Here is a 27,503-nt window from a genome sequence, read left to right on the forward strand (position 1 = left end):
TATATGGACACTTTAGCAGGTTTTCGCCGTCGCCGTCATGTTACGTGTAAAGTGCAAATCGATAACGTTGCCCCACGCATCGTATAATCTACGTACTAGGAAAAGCGTGCGAGCGCTAGAGACGAGCGCGACTGAAGCAAAAAGATGAAACAAGCCGGCCATCTCCGTCGCACGAAGGGTATATGCGATAACATCGCCCCGCTTGCGAGGCCTGGCGTCGATGTATCCTCAAGCAGAGAGCCAACGCCCCGCCCGTCTTTCATCAGGTGAATGAGCGTGAAGGGGCTCCAGGGGGAGGGGGGAGGGGCTGCGTCTCTCGAGCAGAAATTGCGAACATTGATCATAAGCGCGCGCTACTTTGACAGGCATCTTCTTCAATGCAAAAATGGGGCGCACTACAAAACAGGGACAAAAGAAGAGAACGACAATTGTTAGGCAGCGACACTGCTTGTCTCATCTCTTCTTCGTGGTCCGTCCTGGTTTGCGCTGAAGTCTTGATCTTAAAGGTTATGTACCAACTAGGCCCAACCGAAGTCACGTTGTCATACCTGGCCTCGATCGTGGCATGGGGAAACTTCACGTGCACTTTCTTGGGCTTGAGGCAGCCGGCGACCCTCGCGAGGAAGGCCGGCGTGAGCTGGGCGAGCAGGTCCTTGAGAAGTCGAGCTCTGTCCGGTAACAGAAGGAGCAGGGAGACGGCGCCCCCGCGGTACGGTAGCTCGAGCACCTTGGTTGACACGGTATCCCCGATCTCGCCGTACATGAAGGACCCCGCGCCCTGCTCGAACTCCAGCGACACCTCGGTGGTCACGGTGGGCTTGAAGGACCGCGCCTCCGTGTTGCGCGTGAACGGCGGCTCCAGAATGCCCTGCGGAGTGAGTTTGTTTAGAACGGAAGCTCTACTGCTCCACGTCTCGCAAGATCATTCATCGCGTCGCCGTGACCTTGAGCCGCCGAGCGCAAGCGCAACGCAAGTCGCGTCCGGCTTGCCTTGACAAAAGAAGAGCCGCATGGCTTGACGCGCTAGCCAAAGAAAAAACTCACAGGGTGGGTTTCCTAAGACGACTCGAAGCCGAAAGCCATGTTTTGCACTGCCTCCAGGATCGGAGGCATTAGAAGCTTTCTGCACCTCACATATGGTTTTGCACAGCCTCTGTGATCGCCCGCCTTTGACCAAGCGTCGATCTCCTGCGATGACTTGACCATGACGTCATAATGACGGCACTGGGACGTCACACGTTTTCAATATCTCTGACGTCATACTGTCACAGATCATACGTCAACGTGATCCGTTGCGGAGCGGCGTCGTAGCTGCGCTCGCTCAGAGCCTCGCCGCTGCGGGACCACGTGAGTTGGCTTAGGTTTGATGGATGCTTCGCCGGCGCTTGGTCTCTCAGTCTTGCCATGAATGGCGCGTCGGCTTGACCATCTGTGCGCGTGCTTCAGCGCGAGACAGGCTGAATCCAATGATCCTGCAGATGGAGCTAGATGGCAGGCTGCGATATCTCAAGCAAAGGCAAAGTTGCTTCTGAATTACCGGAGTAAACGGAGGCCACATTAGCGCATTATAGAGAAGTTTACCAAGTGCGGAAGCGAGCCATGGTCGAAGCTATTGCAGTCGCCACCCGTGTGCATAGTCTTTGCAAAACCAAGGTAAACGTACCTTTCGCTCGTGATAACTAGGTTTACAAGAGTTAAACTTCGGATAATTTTTTGCTTTTTGTTCATGTTGCGATGAATGGGTAGCGCAACACTCACAGAGACCGAAAGAAGAGTAGACAACGACAAGTGCACACTCGCTACTCAAATTTTATGACCCCCCCCCCCCATCCCCCAGATGCACTGCCGAGGCAGTGACGTCAGCCTTTGTATCCTCGTACCACACTACAGAAAGGAGATGTTCGTTCTCTCCTGTGGAAATGTCTGTGAACCTTTTCAACGGAGAGGGAGCACCTTTCTGGAGGGTTGCACGGGAGTACAAAGGCTGACACACGCTGACGTCGATGCCTCGGAAGTGAATTTTTGGAGGGTTACGCATATTTACAACAGCCCAGAGAAAATTATGGCGGGACCCAGGGTACATTCGTTGAAGAGGTGCATTGACGGCACTGCGCTTTATAATGTACGCAAGGCGGGAGGGGGGGGGGCGAAATGACAGCGAGCGCCCCTCTATTCACATGGGAAAAGAAGTACCACTTTTCTGGTTTGCGACACTGAGTACAAAGGCTGACGTGCATGCCTCGGCAGTGCTGTTTTGGGAGGTCAGGCGTATCTACCACAGCCCAGAGCTGACTATGGCGGTATCCAAGGAGAGCGCCCCTCTATTCACATGAGAAAAGTACCACCACCTTTCTGGACTGTGACACTGAGTACAAAGGCTGACGTACATGCCTCGGCAGTGCTGTTTTGGGAGGTCAGGCGTATCTACCACAGCCCAGAGCTGACTATGGCGGTACCCAAAGAGCCTTCTGTGAAAAGGTGCATATAGACCTTATGTGAAAAGGTGTGTACCCTGTAATGGAAGGCCGAGGCGACTAGCAGGTTGGTGGTGATGTCAACGGCCTCCGGAGCCAGCACCTCTCCGATGAGCGGACTCCCGTCGGCGAAGGATCCGTTCACGGCGTACGCAATATCTTCGGGGGTGCTCGTGTGAAACGACACCCGGTCCACGCAGCACCGCAGCTGCGTCTTCAGCAGCTCCTCGCAAGTCTCGTTCAACATGACGTGTCGGCTCACGAACATCCTGCGTTTGCATCGTCATCATCATCATCATCATTATCGTCATCATCATCATCATCACTCTCAGCTTGTTTTATTCCACGGCAGGATGAAGGCCTCTACCAGTGCTCTCCAGTTTATCCTATCCTGTGCGAGCTGATTCCGTTTTATCCCTGCGAACTTCTTAATTTTGTCATTCCATCTAACTCTGCCTTCATCTAACTCTCTGCCTGCTCTCTGCGTTTGCTTATGCAGTTAAACCTCGATGCAATGTAATGGAATATAACGAAATTCTCGATATAAGCAAGTATGGTTCTTTTTTCACAACTTCATTCCCCATAGAACACCATGTATCTTGAATCTCAATATAACGAAGCGTCTTATCTGTGATTTCGATGTAACGGAGTGTCAGTGCTGCCCAGGAGGAAGATCGAGGCGATGAATTCGAAACTTCCGCTGGGTCCACTCGTCATACCGTTGAGCTGCACTTATTACCACAGTGCGATGGACCTGCATTTCTTTCGGGTTCACGCGCGACATTTGGCCTCTGTGAAGGTGATTTCTTTGCCGGCGCAACATCAAGCCGCGGTCGCCGAATCTCGGGTTCAAGAGAATTGACTTTCTTTTCGCGTTGTTGAACTTAGTTACTTAGTTTTTTTTTTTTGTACAACCGTATTATTCGGACATTTTTCTCGCACTTCACGTGCAAAAAAAAGAGAGAAAAGCTTTTGAGGCAAGGATGAGTCGATATTCCGGCCGCGGCGGCCGCATTTTCGATGGAGGTGAAAGTGCTAGAGGCCCGTGTGCTTAGATTAAGGTGCACGTTGAAGAACCCCCAGGTGGTCGAAGTTTCCGCAGCCCCTCCACTGCGACGTCTCTCATAATCATATCGTGGTTTTGGGACGTTAAACCCCAACAATTATTATTATTAAGCATGAGTCGACCGCATGTTGTCAACACCCGATGAGCAGCGTCCTTATGAAGAACGACAATGAGAGCAGGAACGGGGTGTCCCCCGTCAGCTATGATGGTAAACGTTTACAGAACCTATGAGTCTTATGCATATACCTGTAGATGAGGGCGGCTTCGGCGTTGGCCTTGTCCTTCTCCAGCGTGTCGAAGACGGCAAACACGGCCGCCTGCAGGTGCTCCAGCTTGCCCCCTTCCTTGACCAGCAGCTCGAGAAACTGAAGGTGCGTCTCGGCCTCGGCGCACCCCAGCGTCGTCAAGAGGGACGCCGTCACAGCCGCCGGGCACAAGAGCACGTTGTGGTCCAGGTGCTCCGCCGCCTGCGCCACCGTACATACATGTGCAAAAAAAAAAAAAAATCTGGAGGCGACCCTAATCCCTAAAAGGGTCATAAACCACCCCTCGGGCTTGGCGAGAAAACACATCCTGCGGATAGAAGACACTGCTATGAACATCTCGGCGAAATCTTGCAGTCGTGCGCGTCAAAGAGCGGAGCGCGAAGTTGCCATTTTTCAAAGGCCCTCTTTTCGTGCAGTGGGCTGTGTTCGCTCTTTTCGGCGCTACCGGCGCCTGCGGTTTGACGTCAAACATCAGATAGCACGCTATTAGCCAGTAGCCGACATAAATCCAGAGCGGCGTTTGGGTCAGATGCGCTTCTTGCTACGGGATGCCCCCCATGTGCTGGCCACGTGCTCCATAGTCTGCTAGACATTAGGCAATGAGCCACAATTGCGCGCGGGAATCGCAACGGAAGAGAGCGATCGCGTCTCATCTCGCGCGCTCGAGGCCATGACGCGCGCTTACGTAACTTCCGTCCTCCGTGCCGCCCCTCCTTGTGTAGCTTCCAGCGTGCTCGTCGGGGCGAGAGAAAGCGCGACAAATCCCCATAACTCCGCTCGTTCTTCACGGATTCGAGAAATTTTTGCGGCAGTCAATTCGTGAGGCAATAAACTCCGATACTGAGGTCATTCGACGGTTACTTAAAAAAGGGGCCCGTGATCCCTTTAAAGGGGTACTGACACAAAAATTTTGGCCTCGCGTTTTTTTTTTTTTGCTGCAATGTATTGCTGGAGGTCTGTTAGTCATAGCACAGCACATCGTGTTATGACTCGTTTCACACGGACAGATAATTAATCACAGGCTCCTCATTACCGACCAGTGTCAGTTTCGCTTTCGAAAACAAGCCTCCGGGTGCAACTATCACCACCTAGCGGGTACAGCGCTCGATCACGTCAGCACAAAAAACTGTGACGTACTTCTGCGCGGTTCGCGAGCAGCCGCCGAGAAGTAGGCTGCTGGAGCGAACGCGGCAAAAAAAAAAAAAATGGCGGCTATGACGTCATCATAACTTGCTGCAGCGTGGTCACGTGAGGGAAGTAGGGGGTCACCGAGGGTCACCTTTGAGGGTGTCATTAGCGCGAGGATGTCGATCTCTCACGCAAACTTCAAAATTCATTTAAAATACCTTCCAAGCTATATCCGCCGTTGATATTTTGCAGTTGATATACGCATGTTCACGGGAATCGATCCCGCAGGCTATCTCGGCCGCGAAATTTTGTGTCAGTACCTTTATAACCTTAGGTGTCTGGTAGTGACGTACGCCCAGGGAGAGCCTTTGCTGGCAAGGTTCACTTTTACCTGTTGAAAAAGCGAGAGGCCTAGCTTGTTGAGCGCGGTTATTGCCGGGTTGCCGGTCGCCTCCTTGGTCGCCTTCGGCAGCTGGGCTCTGCTGGCGGACGGGGTCTTCTTGGGCCCCGAGGCCGGTTTCCCAGGCACGGTGCTGCTCATCGCTGGGCAGTCGCGTTGTTTCGAACGACGGGTCAGAGAAGAAGGTGTGTGGTCGCGAAAGCAGCGTATACGGTTCTCCTTGGAAGGAGTGGGGCGGTTCGGATGGAACACGGTTGTGTTGCGTGCACCCGACGCTGCCTACTCGTGATTGGCGGGTTCCGAGCGTCGCAAACGGAACCACGTGCTGCTGGTGCAGTTGATTATGATTTCCTTCTCGTGTGGCTCGTACCCACACTTGATTGGTCAGGCATTGTTCATATGAACTTTTGAAAACAATATTTCAAATATTACCTGACTAAAAGGAAAACGAAAGGAAAGAGAAAGTCACGAGTCCTGCACTCCGTGGAGGTGGACGGCCAGCTAAGCTATGTAGCGCACGGATTTATTTCATTTATACGCTTATTTATTTATTTTTTTCAATTTACCGTATCCCCCTTTAAAGCAGTTCCACATCGATGTGCGTGAGAAAAAGAAGGGTTGCCAGGTTTGTCTACTTCGCACCAATTTGGCTAATTTTTTAGGCCGGTGGCGGCAGAAGAAACTTCTTGGCTAATTTTTGGCTACTTTTTCGCTCCCTGGATTTGGACCAACAATTATCAATTTTTGGCGACGTCGCAGCCGCTGGCTTACGACTGCGCGGTGTGAAAACATGGCTGAGGCGTGTTTTCAGCTCCCGAAATTGAATGAGGCACTTGCATTACTCTAAAAAAATCACACCATCTCCCGCTAAAGGGGACCATGAGGTGATGCGAAGCAGCGTTTCGGCATGTAGAGCCCGCGTTTCAGAGGGGGAGTGGTGAGGGGGGAAAGAGGAGAGGGAGAGGGGAGGGGGAGAAGGGGTGTGTGTGGAGAGGGTTTGCGCATGCGCACTAAGGGTGGTCACGCCGCACACCACCACCGGATTGAACTCCGCTATAAGATGCTTCACATCTAAAAGAGGCTGGGCCTCGGGGAAAACTGTTGTATATGGGCCTCGTTTTTCAGGTCACCTATTGCGGAACGCGACTTCAAATCGTAAGAAGAAGAAAGTGAAGAGGACAATCGAAAGCGCACCGCATCCTGGGCGCTCTGCATTCATCGACATTGAAACAGGATACCCGACAAACTGTTTATGCAATTTCTTGTAGGACTAAGTACGAACTGCGAGTCCCAGGAACAGTCTAACCTCGTTATCCCGCAAGAAGTGCTTGCGAAAAGGACTACAGTACACGCTTCAATGCCATTATCCCAGTAACTGTGATCTCGAGCACAGTCATGCCGTACTCACTTTTATTGTCGCCACAAGGTGGTTTCTTCACGCAAGGCACGTGGAGAGAGTGTCACTAGAGAGTTTTACAATAGTGTTCGTAGCGTTTGCGTTGCTTCGGTGCGTACGCAATTTTAGAAATACGACGTGCGTACCCAAGTGGTTAGCGTATGACGTATGCGCAGTGGCACCAAACGGTAGCGCAAAGCTCTGCCTACCCTATTCTAAAGCTGCCTATTTTTGCAACAGCGCAAGAAACCTCGTTATGCTGTGTCAATTATTGCTAAATGAGTTATTTATGGTATAATCTCAGCAATTATGATTTTGAGGGTTTCATGCAGTACGTGTTTAGATTTTCGCCAAAAGGCTTCTGTGCTCAGTGGCATAAATGAAATAATAAAACAAAAACTAAGCCAGCTTCGCACTAGTGGTGCCAAGCCTGAAGCAAGTGCGGAGTTGATGATGATGATGATAATGATGTTCCTGGGATCAGTCGTCTATATATTTCTCCCTCTCTCTTTGGTTCTCTCTGAATCTATCCCTCTTTCTCTTTCGGTTTTTCTTCCCTTTCTTTCTCTCTGTTTCTCTCTATGCCATGCTTTACTCTCTCCCACCCTCCTTTCATTCCTCCTCATCCTCACATCTCTCACCCTCACTTCCATTTCTCCCCTCCTTGGTATACTATACCACGGCCGCTGGATAAAAAATCACACCATCTCGTGGGAGGCCTAGGCCAAGGCACTTAAATTGCTGGTTGACAATAAAGTTTACTCCTCCTCCTCCGCTAAAGGGGACCATGAGGCGATGCGAAACAGCGTTTCGGCATGTCGAGCCCGCGTTTCAGAGGGGGAGGGGAGAGGGAAAAGAGAGAGGGAAAGGGGAGAGGGAGTGTGGAGAGGGTTCGCGCATGCGCAGTAAGGGTGGTCACGTCGCACACCGCCACCACCACCACCCCTCCGCCATAAGATGCTTCGCATCTAAAAACGCACGAGTTGTTCCAGCGGCAGTGACTGTACTATGCAAGGCTATGTTAAGCTCTTTTGGCACGTGGGAGAAGCCCACTACGCGCTAGTCGCGTCTCTCAGGACTATATTTAATAAAGTTCCACCATCCATCCATCCATGCCTGGATAGCCGAATGGCTACTACGATGCTCACCTTCGGATCTTGGGCTCGAATCTCGCCTTGTCAAGAATTTTTTTTCGCCAAGAATTTCTCTCTTTCTATCTCTCTCTCTCTCTCTGTACTCGTTTTCTCACCTATCAGAGTTATTGCATCCCACGCCGGACAAATCGGCGCACGTGCTCTGGGAGCGAAGCAGAAGATGAAGAAGAGGACGAAGAGAGCGCGTGCTGTTTCACAATGATGATAGCGCTCTGTTCGCGGATTATGATGGATGGCTGGCGTAAGCAGCTCAGCTGTTGAAACGTCGCCATCGTTTTCGCACACGCGTTGCTACTTTCCGCTACTTTTACTGCGATTGGCTCAGGTTGGCTACTTTTTGGCTAGTTTTTTTTTTCAATTTTTTGGCTATACTTTGTATTTTCGACCTGGCAACCGCGGCCAAGAGTGCAGCGCGTAGGTTATAATAGCAAAGCTGTGCAGGGCTAGGCGAAAGGAAGATTCGTCCATCCTGTGTACGTAAAAACTCCTAGCGCGTATATAGAAGCTTCAGGATCCCCCTTTCCCCTTTCCCTTGAATAATGTTTCACTCTCTCTCTCTCTCTCTCTCTCGTCGTCGGGCAAAAACGTATATGCCACAGGAATTGGGCAAATCCCACTACTCACCGCTGGCCCACTAAAAATGAAGAAGAGAACACACGCGCAGCAAACACCGACAAAGGTTTCTGGACAGACGTAACCAGCAATCGAGAAAGGTTTTAATGAACCGCCGCGATTAACGCCGGGGCTGCACGTTTCAGCTTCGCTGGTTAGCCACTGTACGTCGTACTTGGGCGGTAACCGGTACGGTACGGTACGAGAACTTTATGGTATTAAAAACTTTATTGTGGTCCTGCAGAGCGCGTCTCAACATGGCTTGAATTGTTTTTTTTTAATTATTTAGTCATCGCTGCCATAATACACGTAAATAGAGATGTAAATCGTCCGCACCTGCTACTTCCTCTTCTTCGCCTGTCCAATTCGCGAGCACGGTACGTGACGCCTTCGGGGCCATTGTGGCGTGTTTGAAATGCCACCTCTCGCGTCGGGTCTTCCCGCCGCCGATAGCCCTAAGCCAAGCAGGCCTCAAGCGCTAACTGTTAAGGCTATAGGTGGATAGCAAAATGACGTCTTCCTGCTCGATGCCTAGCTCTTCGCTGTTTCAAGGTGTGTGCCGTTCAGGTAATCGGGGAGAAAAACGCGTACTTTCTGCGACGCGGTTGTTACCAGTTATCTTGCCTCCTCCCCGATTACACAGAACCGCACACAACTTGAAACAGCGAATAGCTGAGCCTTGAAGGTTCCGTGAACCGGAAGTGCCGTAGCAAGCGACGCGCCGTTTTGCTGTCCACCTATTGCAAAGGGAGACTCGCCCAAATCCGCACGTGCAGCACGTCATACACCAAAAGGAATCTACCCCGACGATATGTGCAACTGAAAACTTACCATGGCTACGCTTAGACACATGCTCTGCGAATGAATCGCTATGTATAGCGATGCTAACACCTATGGTAGCAGTGGAAAACTCTTTATTTTGCATTTTGCTCGTGAAGTCCCAGTGTGTCGAGCCCTCAGTCCAGGGCTCCCATTTGCTGCTGCTATCCGGCTGGCCCGGTCAATCAGCCTTCGCTGGTCTCAACCTCTCCTCCTCCTCCTCCTTCCAGGGCTGTGCTGGAAAGCTCCGTGACGCGGCAACAGAAATGATCATCATCGTGAACCGCCACGCGCTCTCTTCTCCGTCTTCATCTGCTTCGCCCCAAGAACACGTGCGCCGATTTGACAAACGTGGGATGCAATAACTCCGATGGGGCAATAGAACGAGTACACAGAGAGAGAGAAAGCAAGACAAATAAAGAAAGAGAAACAGATAAATTCTTGGCGAAAAAAGATTTGTCGGCCGGGGGGATTCGAACCCGCGACCCCATGATCCGAAGGCGAGCGTCGTTACCACTCGGCTATCCAGGCACGCTAACGGAGCATTGCTTAGCCTTGCATAGTATATAGCAAGGGGGTGGGAAAAGGACATGAGAGTGAGGAGGAGGGAAATGGGAGGAGAGTAAAGCGTAGCATAAAATGAGAAAGCCGAAAGAGAGAGAGAGAGAGAAAGAGGGAGGGAGAGAAATAGATTGAAAGAAAGAAAGCGAGAAATAGAGAGTTAGAAATAAACGCACACAAAATAGATATAAATAAAAGAAAGAGAGTAAGAAATCGAAAAATAAAGAGAAACAAAGGAGGCAGCCTAGCTCCGCACTTCCTTCTTGCTTGGCGTCTTTACCCTACAGAGTGTCCTGACCGATGTTTGTGTAGTACGTACACCCCAGCTTGTACCAGTCCGCGTGGTACAATGCCTTAACCCATATACTATAACACAGGCCCTGGACCTCTTCCGGTTTCGTGCGCTGGCGTAGGCTAGCAGAATTGGTGGGGAACAAAAGCCTTGGCGAGTAGCCCGTAGAGTTTCAACACTTTTCTCCCTGTGTCTAGCAAAATATTTGAATTAAATATTCTTCTAAGCTATACACAACTCTAAAAGAGTTAGTCCTTAACTATAAGCGCCTTTTATGTGAAAGTGGAAAAAGAGTATTCCCTTACTCTGACAAAACTGAAAACTCTGAAAAAAAAAAAACGCTTTACGCTTCGGTGTTGCAGAATAACAAATGAGGTGACCGGAAGTTTCTTGGGGTACACAACGTGCTCCTGCTGCAATCTTGAAACCGTCTATAGGACGCTTCTTCGATGCACTCTTAACATCGCTATGAGGCCTGCTTGATGTGTTGTAGGTGGCGCTAGTCCTCAGCTAAAGAAACAGCGATGTTAAGAGTGCATCACAGAAGCGTCCTATATGTAGGACACTGGGCATGTATGGATTAAACCGCCCGGCCTACTTAGAATACCCAATCCCTCGAGGGATTCGGTATTCCCTGCATTGGGTAGGAGCCACGGTCAGAGGAGGAGAGCCACGACAAATGGTAGCCTCTCCTGAAATGAGTGGGGGCGTACATACGAGTGATCGCAGTTGTGAGCGTATGCAGTTCGGTACACTGTTAAAGGCGACTCACCGTTTGGTTTGTAGCGTTAGAGCCTAGATTTGTGCAAGGACTCGAAAAAACTGATTCATGTGCAAAGATATGTCTGGTTGTATCAGGAGCCTTTAACTAATCGTGGTGCGAAATGGTTACCGTTCCCTTTCATTGGTGGCTGGCTGTTCCCTTTAACAGTGGACCGGACTGTACACATGAACGTACTTGTAACCTATTAAGCCATGATGGCGCACTCTCTCACACAGTAGCCTACACAGTCGAAGGAGTATACATATGACATCTGCAAGGTCGTGTGCAACGACAGAAAATGTTTTACTGGAGGCCGAGGACAACAAGGACGTCGGCCGCGTGCCGCCGCTGCTACTTCATCTTCTTGAGGTCCCTGACGACGCCGAGGAGCAGGATGCCGCCGTCGCCGGTGCTGCGCAACACGAAGATGAAGGGGCGCGTCAGCTCGAACTGGACGTCGCCCGGTCCGACCGGAGCCGCCGTGGTCACCTTCTGCCGCTCCTCCTCGCTCAGCTCGTCGAAGGGCGTTGTGGCCGCGGGCAGGCCTTCGTCCAGCACCAGCGTCGACTTGTGCAGCAGGTTGTTGAGATGCACTTCGCCATCTGAGACCAGTTGGGTGAAGTCGGCGGTCGGCAGGAACGCCAGCTTGACGCCCGAGTTGATCAGCGTCGTGTTGAGCGGGTACCTGCGCGGCGCAAAAGATACAAAAGGTCCCTGCAACACTTCTTTACCAGCGAAACTGTTCTTTGTCGAGGTTTCGCCGTCCGTTGATGGCGTAGCGCTGATCACGTGGTAATACGTAGATCATGTGCCGAGAGTGAGGCTCGGTGGGAAGGGGAGGGCTGCGCCGTGCCGAGAGTGGCGAGGGTGAAGACGATCGAAAGGGCGAGCCAATGAGAGGTGCGCCAAGAGCGTTGATATCGAGGCTCGGCGGAAAGGGTGAATCAATAAGAGGCGCACCCACAAGGGCGAGATCGAGGCTCAGCGGGGTAATCCAGCCGTTTCGCGAGAAGTGGGTCAGTGAGTGTCTCGGTGGAGTATAAAGGAGGGTGTTGGTTCTTTGAGAGTTTGCACTTTCGTGGGGGCCAAGATTGCTCCTACTTGTTAATAACAGAAAACGGAGAGCGTGCGCTAGAAGAAGAGAGAGACGAGAAACGGCGCGTGGGCACGTGAATCTTGGTTCTTTCGCTGGAATAAACGGCCGCGTTGGGACGCGCTGCTCTACCTCTTCAGGCGTATTGTCCTTAAAACCCGGTTCATATTAGAACGAAGTCTTCGGATTTTACAGTACTCCCGAGGAAGAAGCCGCCCGACGTGAGTGTCAGCGAGAACTGACGCGAGAACGGGCACGTCGTCCCCGAGCCAACCGCACGTCGCGCAAGGGAGGCCAAAGCTATAAGCGCCAACGAAGGGAAGACTTGAACATAGAAGTACGATAGCCTGACGAAGGAGGGGCATCAGCTTTGCTGTTTCGATAGTGTTCGCGAAGCGGTGATGGCCAGAATTCTTTTCGAACATGGCCGGGAAACGCTAACTGTCGGCAGTCTAGCCTCCTGTGAACGCGCTGGCCAAATGTTACAGCACTGCACGCGGTAGGCAATTTACAGTTACGTTTCAAAGGCGTATGGAAACCGCTCGCTCTTTCTCTCGGCATATTATGTCATTGACGGTGCCCGACTACGTCATCGCAGGCTAGGATATGCAACCATTGACTGGTCTGATGATTGCGAGAACGCTCTCAAAGTCATGACACGTAACTTTTTTGCCCCTTTGTTATGGCCATTTTGTCATCAACCCTTTGTAGAACCCATCAACACTGCAAGTTGGGCCATTCGGTTGGGATTCATCTTTAACTTGGTGACAGCGCAACACTACAAGGACAAAAAGAAGCGACGTGTTCGTTTCCTTCTTTTTGTCCTTGTCTAGGCTCACGCCTATGCCCGCAAGCTTTTACTTCGCACGCTGCCGCACGGGAAGGGTTCGTGACACTCGCTGCAAAGCGCACTTGCCGGCGAGTGCGTTCGCCAAACTCCTATCTTTTTCGTTATTAGAAATATTCTTACGCATTAAAGCCTATTATGCCATAAGAACCTATAGCTATTCTCGCTCTCGGACAGTTTACAGCCACATCCGCCAGGGGGAATGCCCAGCACACGCCGTGCAATGGCCGCATCCGCCGCGTTTGTGCCTAAGTTTACCTGAAGGGCTGCTTAGAGCTGCAACACATTATTACTTAAGAAACGCTGCCTGAAGTAACAAATATCTGTTGGGGTACTTGAGTACCCACCGCCATTACCATCATTTCCGAAGTGCACCTCCCTTTCTCGTGTAGCAGCGCGCCGCCAAAGTAAAATTCTGGGGGCCTAAGTGCAGCTATAGCTCGCTCCAAATGACACTAAATTTGCCAGTGTGACCGGCGTCCATGCTGTTCTCGTCGGCTCTTCTCTGTGATTTTTAAACCAGTCACGTTAATGAAAGATACATCGTCGTACCTCGACTCGATCCTGGCGTGTGGAATCTCGACGTGCACCTTCTTGGTCTTGAGGCAGCCAGCGACCCTGTCGAGGAATGCCGGAGAGAGCTGATCCAGCAGGTCTTTGATTTGTCGAACCTTGTCCGGCAACAGAAACAGCAGGGATACGGCGCCCCCGCGGTACGGCAGCTCGAGCACCTTGGCGGACACGGGGTCCCTGATCTCGCCGTACATGAAGGTGCCGACGCTGCTCTCAAACTCCATCATCTCCTCGGTGGTCAGGTTCGTCTTGAAGGCCCGCGGCTCCGGGTTGCGCGTGAAGGGAGGCTCCAGAAGGCCCTGCAGAGTGACTTTTCTTACTTCGGAGCTGACAGTAGACAATTTTAGTTTAGCGTTTGCGTGATAGCCGGGGTTAAAGGAATAGTGTTACCGTGCCGCAAACGTTCGTTGCGGACTGCGCGTTTTAATAGGCAGCTTTAGAATAGCGTAGGCTAAGTTAGCGTTAACGTTTGCGGCCCGCTATTTCCGTCACTTAACGGGAGCCCGCAAGCGGTTAGCGTACGACGCATGCGCAGTTGCGCGAAAAAGCCAACGCAAAGCTTTGCGTACGCTATTCTAAAACTGCCTAATATAGCGGGACAGCGTTTACGTGCCCAAGATACGTAAACGTATCTCGGGCACGTAAAAAAGGTGTACGTAAACCACGCAAACACGGTAACGCTAAATCTGAATAATAGCGTGCGTATGTTAAACGCTACGGGTCGTTTAGCGTACTGCGCATGCGCATTTCTATCCCGCCATTCCGCTAATCCCGTTAAACTATAACTGTACAAATTAAGAAAACGTTCGCTTAACAGCCCAAGATGGCGGCGCCCACGTGTTGGATATGCAATGGGCCATACCCTGAAGTGGAAGGCCGAGGCCATGAGCAGGTTGGTGGTGGTGTCCACGGCCGCCGTGGGCAGCACCTCTCCGATGAGCGGACTCCCGTCGGCGAAGGATCCGTTCACGGCGAAAGCGATGTCCTCGTGGGAGCTGGTGTGGAACGACACCCGGTCCACGGAGCAGCCCAGCTGCGACGCTAGCAGGTCCTCGCAACCCTTGTTCAGCTCGACGTGACGGCTCACGAACAGCCTGCGTTTGTACACACACTCACACACTATATATACATGCATCAGTTTGATGACCGCAGATCAGAACCGCGAGACTCGAGCAACTGGAACATGGGGAAACAGGGACCATATATCCTAACCTAACCTGACCTAACCGCAGATCAGAACTATGAGACTCGAGCTACTAGGACAGGAGGAACAGGGAACCTAACTGTTGTGTTGGTGTTTCGGTTTCGAAAATGCCTTGTAAGATGCCAGGGGGCGCCGCTCTGGTGTCGTTATTCTACCGGCGCACTTGTAAATAAAAGGAGTGTGTGAGCAGTACTCGTTGTGAGCGGACGTACTTCTTTCCTTCGGCGCTTCGCGCCAACCCGCGTGTTCGGGACTGGACGGCGTCCCCGCCGGCCGCGTTCGTCGAGCCGGTCGTCTTCGCCTGCCTTCCTCGTTGGGACCACCAGCCGCCGACACAGCACTAACCTTACCTAACCGCAGATCAGAACCATGAGACTCGAGCAACTAGAACAGGGGGGAACATAACCTAACCTAACTGAAGATTAGAACCATCAGACTCGAGCAGTTAGAACAGCGGGAACAGGGAACGTAACCGCAGATCAGAACCATCAGACTCGAGCTACTAGAACAGGGGGAACAGGGAATTAACCTAAGCTAACCGAAGATTAGGCGGGCAGATGAGATTAAGAACCTTGCGGGGCCATCTCCGCAGAAAGCACAGGGCCGGGTTAGAGAAACTTGGAAGATGCATTTGCCCTGCAGTGGGCGTAGTCAGCCTGATTATTATTATTATTATTATTATTATTATTATTATTATTATTATTATTATTATTATTATTATTATTATTATTATTATTATTATTATTATTATTATTAGTTAGAAACACTACGTTTGAAAAGTAGATGTGTGAAGGCCTTTCCGAATTATGTCCGCTTACCTAAAGGACCCCCGACACACGGGCCCGCGAGTGCCCGTGTGTAAGGGGTATTACTGCAGATTTCATTACTGTAATTCCACTACTATGTTTGAGGCCCGTTTGCTTACATTTAGGTGCACGTTAAAGAACCCCAGGTGGTCGAAATTTCCGGAGCCCTCCACTACGGCGTCTCTCATAATCGTATCGCGGTTTTGGGACGTTAAACCCCAGACATTATTGTAATTCCATTACTGCCGAGTCGGGTACCTGTAGAGAAGGGCGGATTCGGCGTTGGCCTTGTCCTTCTCCAGCGCCTTGAGGGCGGACGTCACGGCCTCCTCCAGGTGGTCCAGCTCGCCCCCTTCGTTGACCAGCAGGTCGACCATCTGACGGTGCGTGTCTCCCTGGGCGCACGCCTGGGCCACCATCAGGGACGCCGTCACTGCCGCCGGGCACAGCAGCACGTTGTGCTCCACGCGCTTCGCCTCCTGCGCCGCCGTGCGCGTGTGGAAAAAAAAGAGAAAGACCTTCAAACCCCTTCGTATATGGTATGCAGGACAGCCAGCCGCTGCAGCACTTGTATATTTATGATTTGACTTTAAGCCGATCGCTGTAGATGCCTCATCAAACGCGAAAATTGACCGGCGTCCCGCGTCGGCGACGTCAACACGAGTGATGAGAAAAAATCATGAAGATTAAGGAGCTGGCTCGGAGAAGATCGGGAAAACCCGTGAATCTTCCGTACAAGTCCTCTACCATCATATGAAGACGCGACAGACATTGTTATATATACATATATACACAGTGTTTTATTAATTTACAATTTCGATTAACTATATACACAATTTACAATTATATACAGATTGATGAAGTATATTTACAAGAAATATCTAAGAGCGTCAGTGATTCTCCATTGTCGACACTTGCAGACGCAACGCTCCTAATGTTCTTTCAATTTGAAAACTGCCCTCGAGACGCGCACGACAAAGTGGCCCTAAAAATAGCTGTCCGAAGCTCGCCTGGCTGTCGACCGCGTTCCCCGCTCGCCCTGTGAGAATGAGAATTAACGGCCAGGCTAGAGGGAAGACACGACGCACGTAGCGTTCCTCTACGCATTCCACGACTCTTTGAATGGATGGATGCAGGTTACGGCGCGGGACTTCGCCCCAGCTTTAAGAACCTGGCGAGCCAGCTCCTAAAATGATCATCACGTGATCACGTCACCATGTGACGTAACGTCACACGATGACGTCATCACATGACATCGTATCTATAGCTTGGTCAAAGTTGGGCCGGTCGCGGAGGCAGTGCAAAACCACGCTATAGATGCAGAAAGCTTTCGGAGGGTGGCAGGGCAGGAACAGCACATCTAGATGTCACTGATCCCGTTAATCGGGTTGGCGATCGCCGGGCGGATTCTAAGGGCTGGCGTCAAGGCCCTCCGAAAACGCACCACGAAAGCGCGGACAATTTAGAGTTGGTCCTTTGGCGCGCCAGCGAACGCCGGTTGTGGTCCAAAGACCGAGTCAGAGCCGAGAGTCGATAACACAAACGAAAACGAAATATATTCTCGGTTAAGGCAATACAAATAACACAAACACGTGCACACTCGGCTGGTACCAGTTACAACTTCACAATATAACTCAGATGGTGTTTACACAACGGGAGCTAAACAAACAGATCACACGCAACCAATGCAATCACATGCATTAAACTATTCGATGACCGTTAAAGTCCTGAATAGATAGTGACGTATCCAGTCCACAATACTTGGACGGTAAACGAATGCTTCTCTTCAGGGAAACACTCACGCCAGCTCCAGCGTTGATCGTCGTAGCTCAACCGTCGTCGTGACTTGTCACGGCTCACACGGCGTCGTCATCGGATTCTTCCAGATCCACGAGCGATTGACCGCACACCATCATAAACACGTCTTCTTTGGCTAACGGAGCCACACTTAGCGTAACTTCACCATCACCGGGCCGACTGACTCGCTCACTGACTTGCCGACTCCCTTCACTGACTTCACTGCCTGCACTGACCCACTGGCCTCGTCGTTTGCACGCTTTTATCCCTTCTTCCCCGGTTTCTAGAAGCGTCGGGATGTTTCTTCTGCGTGCAGTACAGCTAAGCCTGGGGAAAGGGCGAGAGCTTTCTCGTATGTTCGAATCGCGACGGCATCGCTCGCGGATGCGTCACCCTCTCCTTCTAGAAAGATCCAGGCCTTGCCAGGCGTTCGATCGTGTTTACGGCGTCTGGCTCGAGTGGGTGAGGAGGATGCGGCGCGCCGGCGTCTTTTGATGCTTGTTTTTTCGTCTTTCGCGCTTCTTGGCGCGCGATTCGCGCCGTTCTGTCTCGTAGCAGTTTGAAAGCGGCCTCGCGCGCGCTTTATAACGCGATCGTTTGTGACACTGCCCCCCACTTCAAGAATATTATCACATAATATTCAAACAACACAAACGAGCGCGCACATACACATCCAAAAATGTCCCACATACAGAGTCCATAACTCAGTCCACACACAATGCGCGTCACATTCATAATAGAACTCTGAATACAATTCACAGGGCATTTCAATGTCGAAATATAAACCCAAGTACATAAGTACAAAACGCCATCCTACATTTCGTATAAACAAAACAAAGCTCTTCAACTATAATGCATATACAATTATATCGATAGCATTGTACACATAAAATAACGCAAGTAACACTTCGGCTCACTAGCCATACACACTTCCCGCAGGGTATAAACACAACACATTCAAACTCAAAACACTTCAATTCCAACACCCTGTCCTGTTCAAACAGACTCGCGCTTGCGCCCCTTCTTTCGGTGCTCGCTCGCTCTCTTTCTGTTTCTCTTGTTTTTCTTGCGAGCCGTTCCATTTGACGGTGCCGGAGGGGGCGTCTCTGCTGCCGTCGACACATTCGACACCGGCCAGGCGTGGTCTCGTTCGTTAGAACGTTCGCGGTGCTTCGCCAACTTCTGCGCGTCGTGGTGTTTTGCTTGAACGACCACCTTCGTCATCTTTTGAGCCGCAGATGATGGTGGCCGCTCAGTTGCAATGTCACCTGCTCGGCGCGTCTTCGCAGGCGGTACAGCGACCGTAGGTGCCTCCTCACTGATATTCCGTGATACCTCGACCTCAATTCGAGCTCGGGCGGCATCCTTCATGAGATTCCCTTCCGCGCTTCCTTTCTGTCGCGGTTCCCGAACTGACGAGGGCTCCATCTTCGGGACTTCTCCCAAACGTTCAGGATCGTATGGCCCTCGAGCTCCGTCGATGTTTCCCACGATTAGGTCGAACAGGGGGTTATTCATGCACAGGGCAGTAACTCTCCCGCTGAAGTAAGGGGTCTCAACCTCAATCTTGGCTTCGGGAAGCATTCGAATGGAACTATCAAGCAGGCAAACCGGTTGGTTATTGCCTGTGAAGTCACTCTCTCGAACCAATTTCTTTCGTACGATAATAGTGGTGCACCCACTATCTCTTAATACCGTGACTTCCTTTCCACCAACTTTCCCCTTAACTGTCGGCATTTCTTTCTTTGTGTCTGTTGTCACCGCAGCACCAATGAAATCCATCTTCTTCCCACTTTTCAGATCGGCCAATTCATCTTTGACTGCTTCTGTTTCCACTTTTGGCGGGGCATACGCACAAGCTGCTTGGTGGGCTTTGTTCACATCACTTCGACATGCGTCGGCTTTGTGCCCAGTCTGACCACATTTAAAACACTTCATCACACTGGGGCGTGAGAAGTTGGTCCGACAGCTGTTAGCGCGATGACCCACGCGGTTACACAGAAAGCATCCCGGAACACTCTCCGGTGCACGCTTGTTTCTTCAGGTGCCGATTTCTTCGGCTCCTCGTGAACTTCCTTTTTTACTTTGGCCAGATTCGTGCCACCTTGCGCTTCCAAGAATTGATCGGCCAATTCAAGCATGTCCTCTAGCGATTTAGCTTTCCTCTCTTTCAGATACAGCGACAGGCTCGGGTGGCAACTGGTGAGAAATTGCTCTCTGATTAAAAGCTCTCTAAGCTCACCGTACTCCTGCGCCGTCTCTGAAAGTTCGATCCACCTGTCAAAATAATGGCTGAGCCGCGCGGCATACTGCGTTGCCGTCTCGCCATCAGCTGGCTTTCCCGTACGGAACCGATCTCGGAAGCCTTCCACGGTGAATCTAAATCGCTTCAGCAAAGCAGCTTTTACTTTCGTGTAATTAGCTGCATCGGTAGGTGTCAGCCTACCGTACACACTGAGCGCTTCGCCACTCAAACAAGTGCTCAAAGCTGTTGCCCATTGCTGCTCCGGCCAATTTTGGCTTCTAGCTATCGTCTCAAACCTGTGCAGGTATGCATCAAGGTCATCTTTCCTCTCGTCAAACGCCACAAGCAGTTTGCTTGGGTTCAAACGGAAGCTATGATCTTCCCTTTCGCTGCTCTCCACTCTAGCCTGGGCGGGAGTCTCTATGCGCTGTTGCAAACGGAGCCGTTCGAGTTCTATCTCGTGCTGCCGTTGCCTTTCTCTCTCAGCCATCTGCGCCTCTCTTTCTTCTCTCTCCCTCTCAGCTGCTAGCCTCTCTCTCTCCAGCTCTGCTTCTCTCTCTTTGGTGGCCCTCTCAGCCGCCAACCTCTCTCTTTCAAGCTCTGCTTTCAGCTGTTGTTCCTTCATCTCTCTTTCTTCCTTAGCTCGTTCTCTTTCTTCTTTTTCCTTTTGGCTGACCCACTTTCGTAGTTCGGCCCCAGACAGACCCATCTTCTCACCAAGGGCAACTAATTTTTCGAGATCCATGATGCCCGTCAAACAAAACCTAGCCGCGTGCACGAAATATCTGCCTAACTTCGAATACCAAACACTCTCTGCACACAGGTTAGCGAGAACGCGGTGCAACACTCAAAATCGTTCGCAAGCACTATCAACGTCTCAAGGCTCTTTCTCCCTACTTTGGACACACTTTGCACCAAAAAGGTCCTGTGTCGCGGACGCCAGAATAATTGTCACTGATCCCGTTAATCGGGTTGGCGATCGCCGGGCGGATTCTAAGGGCTGGCGTCAAGGCCCTCCGAAAACGCACCACGAAAGCGCGGACAATTTAGAGTTGGTCCTTTGGCGCGCCAGCGAACGCCGGTTGTGGTCCAAAGGACCGAGTCAGAGCCGAGAGTCGATAACACAAACGAAAACGAAATATATTCTCGGTTAAGGCAATACAAATAACACAAACACGTGCACACTCGGCTGGTACCAGTTACAACTTCACAATATAACTCAGATGGTGTTTACACAACGGGAGCTAAACAAACAGATCACACGCAACCAATGCAATCACATGCATTAAACTATTCGATGACCGTTAAAGTCCTGAATAGATAGTGACGTATCCAGTCCACAATACTTGGACGGTAAACGAATGCTTCTCTTCAGGGAAACACTCACGCCAGCTCCAGCGTTGATCGTCGTAGCTCAACCGTCGTCGTGACTTGTCACGGCTCACACGGCGTCGTCATCGGATTCTTCCAGATCCACGAGCGATTGACCGCACACCATCATAAACACGTCTTCTTTGGCTAACGGAGCCACACTTAGCGTAACTTCACCAATCACCGGGCCGACTGACTCGCTCACTGACTTGCCGACTCCCTTCACTGACTTCACTGCCTGCCACTGACCCACTGGCCTCGTCGTTTGCACGCTTTTATCCCTTCTTCCCCGGTTTCTAGAAGCGTCGGGATGTTTCTTCTGCGTGCAGTACAGCTAAGCCTGGGGAAAGGGCGAGAGCTTTCTCGTATGTTCGAATCGCGACGGCATCGCTCGCGGATGCGTCACCCTCTCCTTCTAGAAAGATCCAGGCCTTGCCAGGCGTTCGATCGTGTTTACGGCGTCTGGCTCGAGTGGGTGAGGAGGATGCGGCGCGCCGGCGTCTTTTGATGCTTGTTTTTTCGTCTTTCGCGCTTCTTGGGCGCGCGATTCGCGCCGTTCTGTCTCGTAGCAGTTTGAAAGCGGCCTCGCGCGCGCTTTATAACGCGATCGTTTGTGACACTAGAATTACTTGTATATGCTACCTTTAGGTAGCAGAGTTGCGCATCTGTCTTCCAAACGCCGCTAGCAACCATCCGTTGCAGACAAGCTGACGCTCGGGCCAGTTTTTGTATTTCTCGATGGCGCCGCTGCAGCGAACTGGATCGACGCTATAGTCATTCGTAATAAAGTTAATCACCGGTCTTCGACACGCCAAGCATGTCGATGGGTGACCCGGTAGGCACGTCGCCTGCAAAAGCGCAGTGCGTCTTCGCCGCATAGCTGTGGTTGCTAGCCAGACCTATGCGCAACTCTGCTACCTAAAGGTAGCATATAAAATAACTAAGTACATCGACCGAGAAGAAAAAGAAGATGGCTTTCGCGTTCCAGCTGACTTAACCTCGCGACGTCCGTCCGTAGGCAAAAGCGCATTGTGGAACTAAGGATTTTTGGAACTATGGGTTCCACTAGTGGAACTGATGTTTCCCTAACGGAACTAAGGAGGATTAAAAAGAAAATGCCGGAGTGGAAATTCTGTCCCGAAAGTGAAGCCGCACATTCTCCATCTTACCATAGGCACGGTAAACGTCGAGGAAAACGTAACGATCATCCTCACAAGCTTCACGATCGAGTTTCAGAACGGGCAGTTGCTCCGGCTGGGTACTACTCAAAGTGTCTCTGTTACGGGTTCCCATAAGAAACCTCGAAGTCTTTGCATGTTCTATTCGAGATCACGTTAACAATACTCATCCGTATAAGATACTTTAGTCGGGAACAGCGACCTTTTATTTTATAATTAAGCTAGAATTCACGTTAGCAGAACGGGAACACTTATCTCTAATGGGACATCACACGAAAACGCTACTGTATGTTTTTTTTTTAAGACAAACAATAGGCAAATGTTTGTTTCACACCCTTGCTGCTGGGAAGTTTCGAGAAATTCCTCTCCAGCAATTTTGAGTGGAGCTCCTGGCGCGCTTTGTGGAGTGGCGGAGCCAGAGCAATCGTTTAAGTGAAAAAAAAGAAGAAAACAAAACAAAAACCAGTCGGTACGCGTTACAGTCCAACACTACTGTTTCGTTCGTCCTCTTTGTCTTTGCAGTGTTCGCATGAGTAAAAAAAAAACTCGTGAGCGCGCGAGCCGTGCGTCTACTTCGTCCACTTCGCGTCTTTGCAGCGTCGTGTTTCGCCACGTCAGTCGAGTCTAGGCGCAGCGTTGGCACGCTCGTCCGTAGCACGTATGGGTCAGCCGGTCATTCGCAACGCCCGAGGAGTAGCACTTGTATGAAGACCGGCGTAGAGTTACTGTATGCGCTGCATTTAGGTATACTCGCGGACAACTTTTCTTGGCAATGAAGGGATAGCTACGGCGGCGGAGCTTCTGCACATGTATGCTCCTATAGGCACCGTACAGTCGAGTTTTCCAGTGCGACTGCAGCGCCAGAACGCAAAACCTAGCGGACAAAAAAGGCAATAATGAGACGGGGTTGCTCAAAATGGAACGCGATGTGCGCGTCTCCCTCTCTGAATGAGTGGGCGGACTGCGGCCGGCATACATGGGGGACGCGTTCGCGCGTCTCTTTTCTGCGTGCCCCTAACGGCCAATGCCAGCGAACTTGGGACGGGCCAGTGCGAGCAACGCAGCTCCCTCTGGTCAGTGTACGGTGCCTATAGGAGTACATGTGCAGTCAGAGTTTCCTACAATACTTACTAGAGGGAACTCTGGCGCTAGTGTCTATGGGAGCTGCAATGCATCGCGCTTCAGCCAGCATGGGAATCATGGGTAGTGTACGGATTTGTCTAAACTTCGTTCTTTCGGCTCCGTTAGGCTCCGCGTCGCCTGCATCCGCTTTGTCGCAAAACGAAGTTCAGCAAGAATCAGCAGTTTCACTTCACCACTTTAACTTCTTTAGGCTCACCGATTCAAATCTGGTCACGAAGTTCACAACGATCCATTCTTTTATTCGAAAGAAAACCAAAGCATAGCAATAAACAAAGCCACAAGTGCGTTCGAAGCCCACAAGCACGAAGACTAGGCAAATCCGTGTACTACCCATCATTCCCATGGTGGCTGAACGATCGCAGCGCCAGAGTTCCCTCTAGGTCATTTTAGTAAACTATGTGTGCAGTAGTCCGGTACACCTATAAGAGTGCAAGTCGCCGGTGCGCGTCGCCGTTGTGAATTGAGCCTATGGGATACAACGCCCTTGACACAGAACAAGCAAGACCACAACACACTCACACATATACTTATTGAACGTAAGGGTCAAGTGTTTGTTCTGTGGTTGCGCGTTGTAGGTTTAAGGATCGTTCTCACCTGCAACTAGCACCGGTCGGTACACGCGACCAAGGGCAGCGCCTCTAACTCGGAAACGCAGAACACAAGAGACCGCAGCACACCCATGCACCCGATCGACCGGTGACAAAACGCCATAAATAAATCAGCCGTGAAAGGTGTAGCGTATGCGTACCTTCTGGAACAAGTAGAGGCCGAGCTTGTTGAGGGCGGTCACGACCGGGTTGCCGGACGCCTCCTTGGTAGCGTGCTGCAGCTGGGTCGTGGTGTCGGACGTGGTCCTCCTGGGCTCCACGGCCGGTTTTTCAATGACGGTGCTGCTCATCGCTGGGCTTCGTTAGTTTCGAACAGCGGGTCAGAGAAGAAGGTATACGGTCGCGAAAGCGAAGGGTTCTTTTTTTGGAAAGGGAGGGGGGGGGGGGGTGACGGATCGAACGCGGTTGTGTTCTGCGGGTCAGAGAAGAACGTTCGGACGCGAAGTGGACGCGCTCTCCTTGGAAGGAGTGTGGCGGTTGGGATCGAACGCGGTTGTGGTCCTTGACCGACGCTGTCTCCTCGTGATTGGCGAACGCTGAGCGTGCCACGCGGAACCTCGTGCGCATCTGCTGCTGTCTTCTTCTTCGTTCGTCAGAATACGGTATGTAGCGCCCTCGGTGGCATTCTAATATGACCGTGGCATTTGCTTGGCGGCCTCCCGGCCGCTTGGAACGATTATTGTGAACTATAACATATATAGAACGACCATAGAGTCTCATACTGCATGAAACTTTTTGGGAACGACCAACCGGCCGGCTAGGATGTCTTGATGCCGACGTTCCTTGATATAGGGCAACGCTTGTACAGGGGGGTGACACCCATTAGGCACTTTTAGAATAGGGTAGGTAAAGAAAACGTTCGTTGCCTACGTACGCAAGAGGACAGCGTACGACGCATGCGCAATGGCGACAAACGCTAACGCAAAGATTTGCGTACCCTATTCTAAAGCTCCGTATTTCCGTAACTTAACGTGAGTAACCAAGCGTATGACGCATGCGCAGCGGCGACAAGCGGTAACGCAAGGCTTTGCATACCCTATTCTAAAGCTGTTTATTGAGCGCACCGCGGCCATATTGTGTCAGATCGGTGGACGCGCACACAACGCGTTGTGTGGTGTTGCCAGTTTAGCGCGTCCTCCGACACAGTATGGAAGCGCGTGTCGCCACTTTGTACATAGGAACGCTGACCGGCCGATGGTAAAAGCGCGTTTACACTAGAACACGGTGTAAGATATATACTCTTTAGGTGAGGACACTCGCGAGACGCGATCGACCAGATAAAGTAACAACGCCGAGAGCCCGTCGGACCGCTGACGGCAGCGGATACCTACCGGCAAGATGATGCAACTTCAACACAAAAACGCGTTCCCGTAGCAACTGGCGCTTCGCGGGAAATCTGAATTTCCTAGTCAGCGAACGCGGCTACCGCACGCCAGCAACTCAAGTTAGAAACGCATACCGCGTTTCTAACGAGCGAAAAACAAGACATGCAGCGGACGCCGGCGTTGCCGCCGACTGCGTCGGTTTCTATAACAACGGTGCAGCAAGCATTTTCTCCGTTTAGGTTGCGTCTTCCCGCCGCTAGATACCCGCTGCGGTCACCGGACCAACAGACGCGCGCCGTTGTTACTTTATCTGGTCGAACGCGCTCTGCATGCAAGCCGAGAAGTGTCCACACCTAAACAGTATATATCTTACACCGTGCACTAGAATGACAAGACAGCGATGAAGACGCGACGCAGACGATTGACAGTCAAGTCCGACGCCGACGCTTTCAAAGACAGCATGTCGTCGTTGTGTAAGACGATGGCAGACCAAAAACATCAGCAAGATCGCATCGGCCGACTTGTCGTCGGGAGGTCGTCGTCAGATTGGTGGCTGAGCGAAAACATGCCTTGCTCAAAATCGAATGTGCGACGCTTCGAATCTCGAAATGTGGCGATCGGGGGAGATAACGGAGGCCTTCAAGCGGCTTGCGTACGCACGTCATTGCGTTCCTTTGAAATTCCGTGGGTACGGCTGGAAGTACAAGGGAACGCAAGAGCGTACGTACTCTAGTGGCTCGGGGTCCCCGGCACTAAAACTCTGTAATTCGCATCCCCTCCGACGCGGACGGCGTCTTCCACATCCAGCCAGAAGACTGTTGACGTCGTCGCAGTGTAAAAAAAAAAATGAAGGACACGTTGTAAATTCCAAAGTGTGTTCGGCGAAAGCATGTGGCCATTCGACTGACTATGCCATGGTGTCGTCTCAATTGGGTCTCTCCTTAAAAGGGTGAGTTAATTACGGGTGGCCCGAGTCCGCAAGAGATGGCCGCTCCCACCACCACGGACATGTGTCCGGGTACTGTTGAGGATTAATTGAGGATTATTGAGGATTTGAGGATTTTATTGAAGATTAATAGATTGCGGTACGTGTTAGCTTTAACCGGCGCCAGTCCCTAGCCTTCCCGATATTGAGTTTTGAGGTGTGGCGGGCTGAATTTTTGTCGTCTTCCTTGTGCCTCCTGGATGTTGCGCGGGGTGACTGGAGGTTCTTCTAGGAATCTGTGAAATGCGGTGGTTCGTGTTTGAGGGAAATCTTTGGCTCGTTCGTACTACATACATACATACATACATACATACATACATACATACATACATACATACATACATACATACATACATACATACATACATACATACATACATACATACATACATACATACATACATACATTCGGTCCACCTACGTTGCTGTCCTTAGCAGCGTCTCTAGGCGGTCCACTTGCTGTTGCGCTGCGGAAGGAAGGAGCATGCATGATTTCCCACCGGATGTGTAGTCCTCGAATGGTTATAAGTACAAAATAAAAAAAAGCGGTACTAACAGTGCTTATATACAGACTGTCTTTTGACTCTACTTTCTTTTGTTGTCTCTTCTCGGTGGCGTAGCGAACTGCGCCGGCTTCGATTATGACACGCTTGTCGTCTCGCTTCACGCCTATAGAAGAAACCGCACACAGTCTGCGCGAGATGTGTCTGTTATTTATTTTTTTGTATTTCTTTATCGCTTTCTCATCCCCCTCTCGGCGTATCTCGAGAGCATCGGCTGCCGGGTAGCAGCTGCTGTCTGTGGCGCAGCCGTCGCAACACGGCTTCGAAACGAGCCCGACCACCTGCATGGTTATTGGTGGTGCCGTTGGTGATGGCGTTTGTATAAACTACGTTCATGACTGATGCCGGTGTTGATGATGATTAACCACGTTCGTGACAAGCACCCATTAAGTGGGGCGGGCGGATAATCGGTTGTTACGCTTAGAGGAAGAGAAATAAAAACAACAGAAATTGAAAAAAAGAAACTAGTAACGGCCGAAGAGACAGTAATGCTTATAAAAACGAGCAGTCAGAATAACTTGCATAAATTTGTTGATACTGTTTTAATGTTGGTTTAAACTGTTTTAACTCTGTTTAACTGTCTTGCTCTGTGTACTTTTTGGACGTCCTTGTTGCGCGTCGTATTATTGTTTTGTGCAACTATACGCCTGATGACAGCTGTTGGCTCTTGACTTGCCTCTTGAGCTTATCGATGCATCTTGTCTACTCAAGGGTTAAAAACATTGATTGATTGATTGATCTGATTGATTGTATTGATTGATTGATTGATTGATTGATTGATTGATTGATTGATTGATTGATTGATTGATTGATGATACGCAGTGGTAATAAATA

General features: G+C 51.0%; 3 protein-coding genes across 3 annotated transcripts in view; 1 reads left to right on the forward strand and 2 right to left on the reverse strand.

The window, feature by feature from the left end:
- Positions 1-27,503, forward strand: part of LOC119374742 (proteoglycan 4) — a 213,212-nt gene that overhangs the window by 40,533 nt on the left and 145,176 nt on the right. The gene's annotated exons all lie outside the window — the stretch shown is intronic.
- LOC119375109 (ovalbumin-like) overlaps positions 327-27,503 on the reverse strand; it is a 31,787-nt gene continuing 4,610 nt past the window's right edge. The window contains exons 2-4 of the mRNA XM_049411164.1: positions 3,787-4,007; positions 2,512-2,743; positions 327-868 (exon numbers count right to left, since the gene is read on the reverse strand). Of these exons, the coding sequence (XP_049267121.1) occupies positions 341-868; positions 2,512-2,743; positions 3,787-4,007 (981 nt within the window). The 3' untranslated portion in view covers positions 327-340. The remainder of the gene's footprint in view (positions 869-2,511; positions 2,744-3,786; positions 4,008-27,503) is intronic.
- On the reverse strand, positions 11,201-24,329 carry LOC119374743 (serpin B3). Its single transcript, XM_037644930.2, has 5 exons — positions 23,937-24,329; positions 15,713-15,933; positions 14,307-14,538; positions 13,424-13,743; positions 11,201-11,616 (listed from the first exon to the last, which is right to left on the reverse strand). The coding sequence occupies exons 1-5, from the start codon at positions 24,084-24,086 to the stop codon at positions 11,283-11,285; spliced, it is 1,257 nt and encodes a 418-aa protein (XP_037500858.1). The 5' UTR covers positions 24,087-24,329; the 3' UTR covers positions 11,201-11,282.

This window comes from Rhipicephalus sanguineus, chromosome 11 (assembly GCF_013339695.2).
Source record: "Rhipicephalus sanguineus isolate Rsan-2018 chromosome 11, BIME_Rsan_1.4, whole genome shotgun sequence".
Taxonomy (NCBI): domain Eukaryota; kingdom Metazoa; phylum Arthropoda; class Arachnida; order Ixodida; family Ixodidae; genus Rhipicephalus; species Rhipicephalus sanguineus.

Excerpts from the sequence above, each read along its gene's own strand:
- LOC119374743 (XM_037644930.2), bottom strand. The coding sequence starts at position 24,086 with ATGAGCAGCACCGTCATTGAAAAACCGGCCGTGGAGCCCAGGAGGACC. Across the intron at positions 15,934-23,936 it reads GCCTCTACTTGTTCCAGAAG|GAGGCGAAGCGCGTGGAGCA; the intron begins GTACGCATACGC and ends ACGGCGGCGCAG. Across the intron at positions 13,744-14,306 it reads CCTCGGCCTTCCACTTCAGG|GGCCTTCTGGAGCCTCCCTT; the intron begins GTATGGCCCATT and ends GTCACTCTGCAG.